The sequence below is a fragment of the Magnolia sinica genome, unplaced genomic scaffold (assembly GCF_029962835.1).
Source record: "Magnolia sinica isolate HGM2019 unplaced genomic scaffold, MsV1 ctg322, whole genome shotgun sequence".
Lineage (NCBI taxonomy): Eukaryota > Viridiplantae > Streptophyta > Magnoliopsida > Magnoliales > Magnoliaceae > Magnolia > Magnolia sinica.
Window position 1 is genome coordinate 113,965 of NW_026682808.1, and position 15,294 is coordinate 129,258.

The following is a 15,294-nucleotide window of genomic DNA, read 5'->3' on the forward strand; positions in this document are numbered from 1 at the left end:
GACGAGTGATCAGTCTTCAACGATGTATTAATGTAGTTATTGTTGCCAGTGTCGACTATCAAATCGTCAAACTCAAAACGATAGGGATGGAAAGAAGGATGGAGAGGAAGATTCTAACCATTGTTATTTTATGAGTATTTGAGGGCTGGTATGGGCTTTTATTTATAGTGTTTGGTTCATGCCCTCTGTAACTTGGGACGCATATTTTTTACGAAGTTCCTACGTGAGGATTCTAGGTAAAGTCCACCGTGATATTTTTGAGAAATCCACCCTTTCCATTAGCTTTAGTAGCTTATTTTAAAATGTGACTAAAAATAAAGTATATCCAAAACTTAATTGGGACATACAAGGGGAAATAGCGGGAATTCAGCAAGCACCATTGAAGCATTCTTACGACCATAAAAGTTTTGTATCAGGTTATCTTTTCAGTGTTTTCACTTCATCCCATTGGGAATGACCTTATAAACGGTTTGGATAGCATATAAGCATAAGTGGAGGAGTTATGTGACTGTTATTACTATATTATTAATTTGTTATTATTATTGTTAGGTTATATATTAGATTTTTATTGTTAAATTATTATTTTTAAATTGTATATATATTAAATTTTTAAGTAAATCATGTATTAGATTTTTTCTATTAAATTGTTAATTTGTTATTGTTATTGTTAGGTAGTATATTAGATTTTTATTATTAAATTATTATTCTTAAATTATATATATATATATATATATATATATATATATATATATATATATATATATATATTACATTTTTAAAGTAAATTATATATTAAATTTGTTTCTATTAAATTATTAGTTATATGATTGTTATTGTTAGATTGTTAATTTGTTATTATTATTTTTAGGTTGCATATTATATTTTTATTATTAAATTGTATGTTAGATTTTTACTATTAAATTATTATTATATGATTGCTATTGTTAGATTGTTAATTTATTATTACTATTATTATGTTATGTATTAAAGTTTTATTGTTAAATTGTATATATATATTAGATTTTTAATGTTAAATTGTATATTAAATTTTTATTGTTAAATTGTTAGTTATGTGATTGTTATTGTTAAATTATTAATTTGTTATTATTATTAGTAAATTATATAGTTAGATTATATATTAGATTTGTATTGTTAGATTATTATTGTTATTATTAGATTATATATTAGATGTTTATTATTAGATTGTTCTTGTTATTGTTAGGTTGTATATCAAATTTTCATCAATTGTTCAATTGGTTAAATTGATTTTTTATTTTTTTTAATTGTTGTAGTATAGGATAATTAGTTACCCATTCTCTTATACTCAATTGAAAGTTTTTATATTTTCAGACATTAATATAGTGTGTTTTTTAAAGCATAGAAATTCTCAAATTATCTCATTTTTTTTATAGTTCAAGGTTATATATATTGGAATGTTTTCATTTGTTCTAATTTAAATATATATATTTGTTTCGACTCATCTTCCTTTTTTCTATAGATATATTTCTTATATTTATTTATATCGTTAAATATCCACACTTTATATTGATACTTAATATGAGAATCAAATACATGATCAATATTTCTATAGAAATAAGGGGGAATGCCATCAGAATTTTGTCATGACATTTTAATTATAAAATAAATGAATTACAATCTATCTAACCTTAAATAGGTAACTGATTTAGATAGTTATAGTTAGGCAAGTATAGCCTGTATGAAAGCATTACAATATATGGAGTGTAGATAATTTATTTTCATGATATCCAAATTCTCACTCCTTAAATCTCACTCTACTGTAAGTTAACACTAGTTTGTTATAATAAATGCATAAAATTACCTATCAAAACTTTATTTTATAGATGACTAGTGAAGAAGCCCCAAATACACACGGTATGGGTGCGTCAGCCACATCTCCTCTTATTATGGAGGGAGACGTGTCTTCAATTGCAATTAAAAGAAAATGAAATGTCAGTAGTGTGGGATAAAGATTATATGTTGTAAATTATTATACACTAAGAATCATGAGGAGGAAAATACTCATTTAATTAGACATAAGCAAAGTTGTTGAAATAAATCAAAAATTTCAATTCCAGGCCAACAATTACTTTCATTTACTAAGATTGAAGGGCACGACTCTCAACGTATATTTTTCACTCATAAGCATGACAAAAAAAAGTTGAAAGTGTAGTATGAAATATTATTGATTATTGAAGAAAACTTCTTTAAAATGATAAAGAGTAAAGTTTTCATAAGATAGTAAATTCTTTAATCATCAAGTTGAGAAGACCTCCCGCATCACTGTAATAAGAATGCATAAAGATATACGTAAACAAGAAGATAAAAATGAAAAAAAAAATGCATTAGTCTCTAAAATAAGTTTGATTTATGATTTGTAAATAAAGTCCAATAAAAAAAATAGATATATTTCATTAACTGTACACACTACGTTGATGAAAATTGAAAATTCTGTAAGATAATTTTCAACTTATGCTACATTTATCATCCTCATACTGATTTAGTTATTTCTAATTGCATTTATAGTTGTCCATTAAAGTGGGGCATTAAAAAGAAAATCTCTCTAATAACTTTAGATAATGCCTCTGCAAATAATAGTATAATTTTCTTTTTATATAAAAAGTTTAAAGTAACTGAAAATTTATTTATTTTTTTGAGAAAATATTTCGAATTGGGTGTTGTACTCACATACTAAACTTGATTATATAAGAATAGTTGAAAATAATTAACTACATTATAAAAAAACATAAGAGAGAATATAAAATAATAAAGGGGTGATCTTCAAGATTGACTACATGTAGTGATATAATGCAATGTTTGAATGAGAAATCTCAAAAAAAAAAAAAAAACACTAAGTTAAATGTATGCATATTTTGGAATTCGACTTTTAAAATATTGGAATCGGTTATGGAATTGGAGCTTGCAATTCTTGAATATGCGACGCATAATAAAACATATACTTGATTGCCTACTAAAGATGGTTTGAACAAAACAAAATAACTATATATATTTTTCAAAGTTTTTTACAACTATATAATTTTTTTCTAAAAAGAAAGTATCCCACAGTAAATCTTTTGCATTCGTCTCTTTAGAAGATTAAAAAAGCCCTGAAAAAAGTGTCGATGTAGGTTTAAATTTTCTACAACTAATAGTAATTGATATGCAAATGAAGTTTGATAAGTACTAGGACTAATACTATTTATTAATAATCTTAGCAGTTATTCTTGATTATCATTGCAATATGGGCTTGGATAAGTTCATTTTTATAAAAATTTATTTTTTTGAAAGGGCGGTAACCAAAACCTCTAAAGTTTATGACGCAATCAAAGAATTGTACACTTCGTATGTTTCTACTTTATTCACAACCATAGTAGGTGATAAAGAAGTTATAACTGTGAGTGTTTCTATAAATCATGTAATTATGCTCCATAAATACATGTCTTACTTAAAACAACAAAAAACAGATGATCATATAAAAGAATCAAAGCTACACTTGTATCTCAAAGAGCCAATTGTAAAGTGCTCGGATTTAGACTTTCATGTTTTAAGATGGTGGAAGATAAGATTCAGTGACTCAAAATATCGTACACTGTCAACGATGGAACGGGATATATTGTCAATTTCAATTTCAACTGTGACATCAGAATCCGCCTTTAATATAGGGAGTAAGGTTGTGAGCAAGTATCGAAACTCACTTTCACCAAAAATAATTGAAGCATTAATTTATATACAAGATTGGTTGTATTTGGTTTGGGGAGACAATACTTTTGATATTGAGGATAACGATAAGGAGGAGATTGAGTCTCAAGAAGAAACTGCACCTGCAACAACATCAACATGAAGGAGGTTATAAATTATTATTAATCTGTTGAAAGTGGTGTACTGTATATTTGAATATATTACACATATAAAGAAATGCAATTACTTTTTTTTCCTTTATATAATATTAGTACCTTGATTTGTCAATAATTTGTCTTTGAGTCGGTATAGAGAGACTTTTAAGCTCTGTTCGTTCAATCAGCACCCATGTCGGTCTAATTGACCTATGGACAGTAGCAAACAAACTGAGTTTTTGTTTTGTCGGTCTGACCAACAGGATTGTCGATTCCTGTCGGTAGGACTAACAGAACACAGTCGGTCTGACCAACAGACTCCGACCATCACCAATCTAGTAATATCTATTTCACATAATAGACTATTTATTTTCATTATTGTTTTTGTTTATTATATTATAGACTTTTGTTTAGCTTTTACATTAAGTTGTTGCTTCTATTTTTTTTATTTTTTTTCTAACTATATCAACATTCTAACCTTTAAAACATGAAGTATAGATATGTCATCATCTGACCCATTACTCGACGTTTGGGACTACAGTTCCCTAGTCCATTCCCTAAGGTCCAAAAAAATGAAGATTATGTATCATTTATATTGGAGAAAGTTTGTTAACAAAACTAATCGACTTAGGTTACGCCTAGCATGTCGGGGTGGAGATGCAAAACTGTCCTAAAACCACAAAGGAGATCCAAGTTATTTTTCAGGCTATTTTAAATTCAAATAAAAAGCCTTTAACCCTATCCAAACCTTCCATAAGAGTTTTAATGGGCAAAAGTTCTAATACACGAAAGATAAGGAGTCAGATAGCTACTTTAGAAAAGTAAGAAGAGCAAGTCAGATTATTAGAATTTGAAAAAGAGCAATTACAACTCGCCTTGAAACGTAGTATAGAATAGGCTTTTAGATATCATCGATGTCTTCCAAGACAACACGATACCGAAGCAGAATCGAACACAAGAAAAAAAAAAGGTAATAAACCAAGTTTCTCTTCTGTCTTAACGTATTTTATACGGTGTTGGGTACTCCATATAAATAAGCTCATAAAGAAAGCTTTAAAAAATCTAGTTTAAACTCTTATAACTATATAAGAGCATGATAATAATAATAATAATAACTCTCTCCACGTTATGATTCAAGAGAGATAAATGACTACCTATATGGAAATTTAGATAGCAGCTCATGCTTGATAAACGAATCTCTTGTTATAAAAAAAGACAAAAACACATCTAAGGATGGATCGACGACGAAAGTAATGGATCCAATTCAGGTGCGGGAGATAACTATCATGGACACGACTATGGTTATATGCCAAGAAAGCATTCCTCATATGGAAGATATTAACTTGATATTGTGAATACTGTAAGTTTATACTATTTTTACTTTTCCATTTGTAGGTCATCTTTGATTTGCATTGGATCATTTTATGTACAAACTCGAACTCAAAAGCTCAAACTCAAACTCGGCTCTAGCTAGCTCAAGCTATTAACCAAACCGAGCGGAGCTGTCCAATACGACTTGAGTACTGAGCTGAGCTGAGCTGAACTCAAGCCAAGGTATGATGCTAGCAAAACGAGCAAAGTTGTGCCAAGCTCATCTCAGTTCGGGTTGATGTCCGGCTCTAGTGGGGTGCGTGGTATTTTTTTTTAATTTTTTTTTTTAAAGCTTTCTTCATGAAGGTACGGAAATGTAAATTGTATATTATGCCGAAGTAGTTCTTTTAATTTCAAACTCACTATATTTAATAAGAAATGAGGAGAGCACTCTGTCACGGTGCTTCTAGTTACATCAGTTCACTTTGACAATCCTATCAATTACTCTGAACCGTCCATTAAGTCTAGAATATATTTCATAATCTATGATTCAAAATTCACACTGATCAGATGATCCAATTGACCTTGTTTTGGCCATATTTCGACAGCCATACTTTCTTCCAAGCCATGAATGGGATGGTTGCAACTGCCTTACGAAAGTAATTCTTTAGAATCATAAGCAATCCATGATTATCCTGACAAATAGATGGATCGAATTATGATTTCGACTATTTTTTATGTAACTGATCTCGTCCGTTCATATTAAAGACCATCGATCAAATGGTTAATATTTGTCAGATCAGTGTGTTGTTTCAATGATAGGCCAAAAACTGTTCTCTAGACATAATGAACTGTCTGGATCAATGGATTGCACCTTCTAAATATCGCAATGCAACAAGGAGCCCTATACCTTATGGAAGCGGATTGGGTGGTGACCCCAACACCACCTACCGCTGCGGGGCCAACGTGATATATCTGTTTCATATCCATGCTGTCAATCCGTTTTTCCATGTCATTTAAGGCATGAAATAAAAAATAAAGAAGATCTGAAGCTCAAGTGGACCACACCACGTGAAACAATGGGGGTAATGACACTTACAGTTGAAACCTTCCTAGGAACCACCGTATTGTTTATTTGCCATCACCTGTTGATAAGGTCACACGGACCTGGAGAAAGGGAAAACACAAATATCAGTTTGATCCAAAACTTTTGTGGCCCCTCAGAAGTTTTTAATGGTGGCCCCTTAGGTATTTTGTCTGCTTCATTTTTAGGCTCATTCCCTAAACTTAGATGGAAAGACGGATGGACGGCGTGGATAAAACACACACTTACTGTGGGCCCCATAACGCACCCAATCTGCTTTCGTAACTTATATAGTGATACGGAGCACTGTAGCTTTTCTCATACTGCATATATCGCTATCTTACTCATTTCCTGTTTTTATTCTAAATGGGCTTTGATAGGGCTATGATGCACCGTTCCATAGTACGGTACGGGGCTGGTTTCGGTTTCCAATTGGACTCGGACAGTAGCTCCGCCTCTAGATCTTGGCATCCCTCGCTACTGTGGGTCCCACTATAATCTATGTGTTTAATCCATTCCGTCCATCCATTTTATCAGCTAATTTTAAGTCAGGATCCAAAAAATGAGGCAGATTAAATATGAAGGTGGACCACACCACAGAAAACAGTGCTGATTGAACGACCACCATTAAAATGTTCTTAGGGCTAACTGTAATGTTTATTTACCATCCAACCTGTTGATTAGGTCACACAGAACTGGATGAAGGGAAAACACAAATATCATCTTGATACAAAACTTTTGTGAACCTTAAGAATTTTTTAATGGTGGGCATTCACTCACCATTGTTTCCTGGTGTGTGATCCTCCTAAGATTTGGATATAAGATTTGGATATGCCTGATGTAGGAAATTGGATGGACATTCATGTTGGGGCCCACAGCTTTTCCAACAAGGACCAGTACCGAGCTGGTACTGTAGGGGTTACTACAGAATCCGAATCCGGTTTGGACCTGGATTGCATAAATGATGATCCACGGCATATGCTACTTGGGTCATAGACTCATAATAAGAACATTCAATGGATGAAGCTAAGATTCAAATCTGCCTCATTTTTAGGCTCATCACCTAAAATGATATGTAAAAATGCATGGACGGTCTGGATAAAATAGATAGATTACGGTGGGCCTCATGTAACCCGTGAGAGGACCGTCTGCCTCGGGCTTGGCCTGCCGGGGGTAGTACCCAAACCCGAAAGGAAACGAATTGCCTAGCGAGTAAACTCTGCGGTTCCCACTGGGATTTATGTACTTTATCCACTCCATCTATCTATTTTATCATATAATTTTAAGGTTTGATCTAAAAATGAAGCATATTCAAAGCCCAAGCGGACCACATCACAGAAACAGTGTGAATTGAACTTCTACCATTGAAAAATTCTTAGGGCCACGGATGTTTTGGATAAGCTGATGTTTGTGTTTTCCCTCCATCCATGTCTACGTGATCCTACGAAGAGGTAGATAACAAATCACCCTAGGAAGGTTTCAACGGTGGAAATCATTATTCCCACTGTTTCCTGTGGTGTGGTCCACTTGAGCTTTAGATTTTTGGGCTCAACCCCTAAAATAAGCTGGAAAAACGGATGGACGGCGTGGATAAACAGCGTACAATCATGGCGGCCTGACGCAATCCAATTTCCCCAATCCCGCTTGGACGCACTTTTGCAAAAGGGATTTCCACGCCAACTTTTTTGGTTTATGAGGATTATAATGGTGGATATCCATTATCCAATGACTATTGTTTTCCTTTGGTGTGATCCACCTGAGATTTACGTCCCTATCATTTTCGGGATCAAGACTAAAATGATCTGTAAAAATGGATGAACGGAACACATACATCATGGTGGGGCCCACATAGCACCGACCACTAGCCACCGGGCTGGTGGCAGGGGGAAGTAGCCAATCCGTATCCTATTTTGCCAAGCAGATGGAGACCGAAATACAATAAAGACTCGGGTTTGGCTGAAAAATGTAGTTTAGGCACCTAATGTTTCTTTTTAGGTGCCATCCAAACGGGCCTTTAAAAAATGGCTACATATGGCTTGGGCCACCACAGCTCCTGGAATTTCCAAAAATCATGAAATCATACTCTTGCAGACATGAAAGAGCTCTTTCTTTCCACTTAATCTGATTCGCTCATGAAGACGAGGTGGGCCCCAGATCAGACAGTGATGAAGATTCAACAACGTTTGTTTTTTTTTTTTTTTTCTATTCAAAAAAAGGAGACTTTGAAGACTTTGAATTTATTAGCTGTTACTAATGTGTTATTCAACATAAGGCATTCTCTCACCTGCCTCTCCACAACCTCAAAAAAACAAAAGGACAAGGAAGACTAGTAAAAACACACTACGTGCACCACATGCAATTTTTCAATGAGAATAGATGATTAGAGATCCTAAATGCATTTGGAAGATCTCAAACCAATGGAAATTCGGGCCCCACGAAGAATGGGGATGTGGCCAATCTACCCATGTTTAGCTTATGTTGGCTTCCACAGGATCGTCGTTTCTGCGATCATGGAAGTGACCACATAGGGATCCATGTTCGAGGCGGGCCTCCTGTCCTCAAAATAGCCTGCAAGATCATCACAACATGTTTAGTCCCTTCATCATAAGACCGAATCATTTTAGGCCGATTGATGAATTGAATTTGAAAGATAAAAGGTCTACTACACTGATATGGGCTTTCCACCATTTCTTAGATGGCAACAACTCATCTGCAGCACACATGCATACATGTAATATGAAATCCAGGCCATCCAAATCATTGACCCAAATGGGAGAATTGACTAATGACCCTTTGATTGTTTTAATGAAATGGATGGCCAAAGAAGAAAATACAGCAACAGTTCAAATTAAAACAAAATGGACCAGAGACAGAATACATCCTGAAGATCCATCCATGGCGAGGGCAAGCAATCCAAATGATGGTGCCATTTTGGATGGAATATATCCCGAAGATTGCATTTATTCGATTGTCCTAAACATTCGATTGGTGGCCATAAATGGACAACAGCTGATATGGGATGGTTAAGATTGTCCAATTAAGAAATAGAAAAAACAGTTCAAGAGAAATTGATCAGCCATCCAAAATGGCGGAATTTGGAAAACATACCCAAATGGCGGAATGTGGAAAACAGCAAAGGAGATGATGATTAAAGCTTAAAAGAACCCTCACCTTTGCCAGCTTTCTCTGTGTCTCGACCGACTCGAATGGAAGCACCACGGTTAGCAACTCCCTGCACAAATCACAATAAGCAAAACGAAAAATGAATATGCGTTTTCCAGACATTGGTATTTAGAACATGTCTTGGATTGAATGAAGTGGAAGGGATACCCATAAGAAAGTATTGATATCAGCAGTCTCATGTCGTCCGGTGAGACGCCGTTCATTGCCTTCGCCATAGGCAGCAATGTGTTCCTTGTGCTTCAGCCCAAGCTTTTCAATTGCCTTCTTGATAACTTCATAACCGCCATCTTCCCTCATCGACTTGGTGCTGAATCCCCCCCCCCAAAAAAAAAAAAAAAAACCAAGACTCACTCCAAATAAGTTCAAATTGTTCCAAATCAGTTGAAAATAAGTATGTGACCTAGGATAGTGTTTGTGGGTGGCATTCGGTAGGTACGTGTGGGGACCATGGCTGTTAGTCAAGACAATTGATCTGATAGGCCCCATTATGGATGGAAGATAGCCCATGCCCCAAAAATCCACCCAACAAAACAATCCTAACCCCTTCAATCTGCAGGCCTGTAAACAGGCAGGTAAGTAAAATTATTCCACATCGGGTGGAGAAAAAGACCAACGATTAAATGGCTACGATCCTCCAATCTAGAAATTTTTTGGGACCATCCTCCATCCATGGTAAGGTCCATCAAATCAAAGGTCTGGAATTGGATCATAAAGATACTAAAAAAGAGAAGGATTTCTTGGTGTTGCTACCAAGAAACATGGAATGAATGGAATCCTCTTCTCATTCCACATAAAACAACTATATTACCTGTAATTCGTATGAGCGCCAGCTCCATTCCAATCTCCCTGGCAACACCAAACACAATATGAATGGAATCAAAATACAAAGAGAACCACAACAAGTTGTAAAACAATGAAAAAAAAAAGAAAAAGATAGGTGGCATCGAAAAATAAATTTACCTGGATAGGCTTCGGGTCAAATGAGAGAACAACGCCAGCAATCTCTGTAATCCTCTGTTTACATAGCAAATTGAACAATCTTACGACTAGTTTTACGAAATGTAGAATCATACATATAATTAGATTCTTTTAAAATAAGCAAGACATTCCATGTAATTCCCCTTTTCAGCCCTATATATATCAAAATTAAGGTCTCCACAACAGCCATGGACTGTAATTCTCTGTTTACATAGCAAAGAGAACATATGAATCAAACATATACTATGATCCTTTTAAAAATCTCACACAAGCAACATTCCATCTTATAGGAATCATACATACAGTAGGAATCCCATAACAGGTTGTAGGAATCACATGTCTGGTACAATTCCTTTTGAGACTAATTTTAGAAAATGGAGACGGGAAACATACATATGGTAGGAATGCCTGTCTGTTTTTTCAGAATTACACCAGAACTACATTCAAATGAATAATTATTACTTGTGCAGGACCAAACCCGGAAACAATGGGCCACCCCATGAATTGTGTGGTTGCCGAACCATATGACAAATGGGAATGGGACTACCACACATGGGAATCTCGTATTAGATAGTAAAAGAATCAGGTTGCCATGTGGGCATCTGCAATTTACCTCAAGAATGTAGCGAGCGACCCATAGTTCATCACCGGCAGAGATACCAACGGCGGGGCCGACTTGGAATTCCCACTGCATGAGGAGCAAAGTTCAAGAACTGCATCGAATAATGAAGAGATGCAAGCAGACCAAATCTGTTAAAGAAAAGGATGGGTAAAATGGATTCTCACCTGGCCTGGCATGACTTCTCCATTTATGCCGCTGATGTTGATGCCAGCGTAAAGACAGGCCTTGTAGTGGGAATCCACTACGTCACGGCCGAATGCTTTGTCAGCACCAGCACCACAGTAGTATGGGCCCTGACCAATATTCACATAATTACGTAGATTAATCAGACATCCGCAAAAGAGAAAAATCATTTCTTGTTAGAGATGACCTTGTCCAAAGAACAAATAGAAGGGGTGAAAAAAATCATGATTAGAAAGAGAACATCACACAATGATATACAAACAAGCAGAGTTCTAGCACAGATCCAGCTTTCAGTGACCCAGATCATCCACCTGGTGGACCCCACAGTGGATGGGAAATATCTTATTTTTAACCATGCATTTAAGGCCAACGATCAGATGGCTAGAATTGTCCAACAGGGGTGTCATTTGCAGCGAGCATCACCCACCAAAGGTTGCCCTCAACAAATGAACAGCCTTGATCTCCAAAAAAAGGTGTCCCACTCATACCAAAAATAACAAAAATATTGGGTCTATTAGTCAACACATTATTTGATAACCAGGAATTCTAACTCAGCTCGGTTGACCAATGAGTCAAGACTCAAACGAGTCGACCTGGTGACTCGGCCGAATCTCATAAATTTGACCAGGTTGGTCATATGTTTAATTTAATTTTTTTTAAGGATAGATTTACAAATAACATATCATTTGATATTCATGTATTCAAAATACTAATTAATAGCATACATTATTTTTTTTAAATTGGAAATAAAAAGGAGTAGAATCTAAGCAAGCATATTAATTGATAATGAATTGCTATTAAAACCAAATTTCTAAAAATTACTAAGAAAAACAAAGAAAATCAGTTCATTAACAGCAAGTAATGTTGTTGATTTAGCTACTTTTCACAAAGGATCAACTTGGACCAAGTTTTATGACTTGCTGGCTCGGCTGACTCAACATAAAACTTGGCTGAGTTGACTAAAACTCAGTAAGTTATGAACAGGAATGATCCATATCATGAATCGGCCAGTTTTTCTACCGATCCGAGTTAACTCATACGAGCCACTGGTTGACTCACCGAGTTTTCAAACACCGAGTCAACATATCAAGAGATGGGAGACTCCAAGAAGAGACAATACCCATAAAAACAAAGAGCATGGCAAAAGATAACTAAATAAACATATAGAAAATATTCATGGAAATTGAAATTCATATGTTTGAAGGGATGAAAGGGTATGGTGTACCTGAGGACCAGGGTAACCTCCCACAGGCCATCCTATGGGCCATCTAACATCTTTCTGAAGAAGGGTATACTCTTGCTCTATTCCATACCTGATTTCCAAAAATAAAAAATCAGTTCATTTGATAAAAACCCAATATAGAGAAGATAGCAAACAGGAAAACAAGGGAAATGATATTTACTTCCCCATCTTTTTATGCACAAGCTCCCTTTTGTCACTTCTCTTGGGACTAATCTAAGAGAACTGATCACATACAGGTAATGGTGCGATAACTTGCGGTACCGCACCATCTCTCATTACGGCATCCATACATGAAAATGGTAGGCCGCGGAGGGGCCCACTGGATGAGTGGAACATCCTGATTTTTGTCTCAGGTGATCTTCCTGGATACTACAAGTTGTGGTCCTTGCCTATATGTGATCTATAGTAGAAAAGAAGGGAGTGTGCATCAATAGGTGTGGCCCTATCGGGAAGATCACATACATCCAATAACAACCAATAACATGAATGATCACATACATCCAGTCCACACAAAAAAGGTGGCCCCATCTTCATCAGTCAGTGTAGAAACCATGCTGATCCACTAATCAAGGGGGCCACACTTGTACCCTGGATCAGATTGGGAACGTTCATCGATTTGTTGGTATTGGTCCCCTACCGAGGAGATCGGCCTGATCATGATCTTCAGGATAGGGCCCACCTCTTACAATAGATGGGATGAACTTAGCATTCCATGATTGTATGTGAACATTCCTCAAACAACAACAACGACAACCATAGCAAGCAAGATTTTGTAAGTGATCAAATGGCCTTGCTTCCATAATCCACTGTGATTCAGCCCCACGATTGTGCCGATGTATAAAAGTCATGATCTTATGTTATCATTCCTCAAACAACATCGACCACGACAACCATAAGCGTTCTTGTAAGTGGTAGAACGACCTTACTTCCATGTTCCAATATAATTCAGCACCCGTTGCACCGGTATACAAAATTCACTAAATATAATAATAAAATAAAATAAAATAAAAGGGAATAACAGAACATTAAATATAGAAAGGAACATTACCATGGAACCTCGGCCAGAACATCAGGATGGCTGAAAATCTTCGCAGCATTGTGTCTTTTGTTCGTTGGAATCGGCTCTCCAGCAGGTGTGTAAGCATCACACATCACCTTAAAAAACCATATAAATAAATAAATACATAAATAAAATAGTTTTATATTATTAATAATTATTAATTTTGATTTTTTTTTAAAAAAAAAGAAAAAAAAAAATTACAAGGATATTGTTGCCTCTCCTAAATGGGTCCTTGAAAATGGCCTGAGGACTGTTCATTAAAAAACAAAAACAAAAAGATAAGTAAAAATAATCATTAAAAATGCAAAAGAAAAAAAAAATCAAAAATCAAACTAAAATAAAACTTACTATAGTATTACTTCACTATCTTCACCGGGAGCTTGACCAGTGCTGGAACCGTCGTAATTCCACTTGGGAAGCTTCTGAGGATCTGCAACCGGCCCCGGAAGCGTCTGTTCCAATCAAGAAAACCCAAAATAAATAAATAAATAAAACAGAAAATAAAAATACCCAATAACTAAAACCAATCAAAACCCAATAAATCAATCCAACATCAAAAACCCAATTCAAAACAGTTTTAAAATTAAAAAATACCCTTGCTTTGCTTCTGATGTCCGTACCAGATGCTCCAAGCCTATTCAAGAACACATATTAACAAAATATATTTGAAAATGAGAGATTGGAAAAACAATAAAAAGAATAACAAAAATCCAAACCATATGTATTCGGCAATGATTTTCTTAGTGTAATCAGAGAGATTTAAGTTGATAAAATCTGAAAGCCGAGACATTTTAATGTTTTGAAGAAAACCCAACAACAGAGAGAGGGAAAGAAATCAACGGCAACTCAGAGAGAAATCAACGTTTCCCTCTCTCTCTCGAAGAACTGAATGAAGAGACGCGTTTTGGGCTGATTGCCATTTATAGAGCGGGTTTGGTGTGGAAAACATATAATTGAAGAAATCAACCGTCAGGATCAATGGATAGTGGGACCCACCTGCGGATATGGAAGAACAGAACACTGTTTGTATCCGTATCATGATGTGTGCGATGATGCGCGAGTATACAGACGGAGCAACTTGTTTGGTAATCTGAACCGTTGGTATGATGGGTCCCATTTGGATGAGGGGATAACTCAAAATAATAATAATAATAAACAAATAAAAATCTACATTGGATGGTTCTAACCCTTTGATCATTGGCCAACAAGTAGACGGTTAATAAAAAAAAAAAAGTTACAGCAAGAGATTGGAATTAAGGAAGAAGATTCGATTTTTACCGAATGCTGCCTCCGGTGGTCGATATTCCTGGGCAGTGCCTTTCTTTTTTTTGTTTTTTTTAAAAGAGAAAATTACATTACGGGGCAACTGTAATAATGTGGATCACTGGCAATGCAAAAAATAATAATAATAATAAATAATAAATAATAAATAAAATCTATTTATAGAAATACAAAAATCTTAATTCATCTATTTTAGCCATCCAGTCTATTCATGTTTTTCCGCCCATTTCGAAGAATGAGGTCAAAAACCAAACAAATCCAAATCTCAAGCAAAGCACACCATAAGAAGTAATGTCAATTTTAAAAACTTGTTATTGAAAACTTTTTAAAAACCACAAGTTTTGAATCAAGCTATTACTTTTGTTTTCCTTTCATCAAAGGTTGTGCTACATTATTAATAAGTTGGATGGTAAATAAGCGTCATTATAATCACCCTTAAAGATTTCTTGACAATGGACATTCCGTTATCAATATTTTTTAAGGATAATGGAAATTGAG

General features: G+C 35.0%; 1 protein-coding gene across 3 annotated transcripts; it reads right to left on the minus strand.

Annotated features, from left to right (window-relative positions):
• Window positions 1-8,462: 8,462 nt before the first annotated feature.
• On the minus strand, window positions 8,463-14,414 carry LOC131236225 (glutamine synthetase nodule isozyme). 3 transcript variants are annotated; one of them, XM_058233358.1, is made up of 13 exons: window positions 14,232-14,414; window positions 14,110-14,149; window positions 13,864-13,967; window positions 13,717-13,765; window positions 13,504-13,610; window positions 12,438-12,525; window positions 11,194-11,322; window positions 11,021-11,095; window positions 10,390-10,443; window positions 10,238-10,275; window positions 9,577-9,736; window positions 9,418-9,478; window positions 8,463-8,814 (listed from the first exon to the last, which is right to left on the minus strand). In XM_058233358.1, the coding sequence occupies exons 1-13, from the start codon at window positions 14,303-14,305 to the stop codon at window positions 8,720-8,722; spliced, it is 1,074 nt and encodes a 357-aa protein (XP_058089341.1). In that variant the 5' UTR covers window positions 14,306-14,414; the 3' UTR covers window positions 8,463-8,719. The 3 variants fall into 3 exon arrangements, 2 of the variants coding, with proteins under 2 accessions (XP_058089341.1, XP_058089342.1); XR_009166640.1 differs by lacking the exon at window positions 8,463-8,814 and having other exon boundaries at window positions 9,434-9,478; window positions 9,577-9,716; XM_058233359.1 differs by lacking the exons at window positions 8,463-8,814; window positions 9,418-9,478; window positions 9,577-9,736 and adding an exon at window positions 9,779-9,987.
• Window positions 14,415-15,294: the final 880 nt, after the last annotated feature.

Bases quoted from the DNA above. Each gene is read 5' to 3' on its own strand.
- LOC131236225 (XM_058233358.1), bottom strand. From the start codon at position 14,305: ATGTCTCGGCTTTCAGATTTTATCAACTTAAATCTCTCTGATTACACT. The intron at 13,968-14,109 runs GTATTTTTTAAT...TGATTGGAACAG, and splicing joins ACATCAGAAGCAAAGCAAGG to ACGCTTCCGGGGCCGGTTGC. The intron at 10,276-10,389 runs GTAAATTTATTT...TGGTGTTGCCAG, and splicing joins TTGACCCGAAGCCTATCCAG to GGAGATTGGAATGGAGCTGG.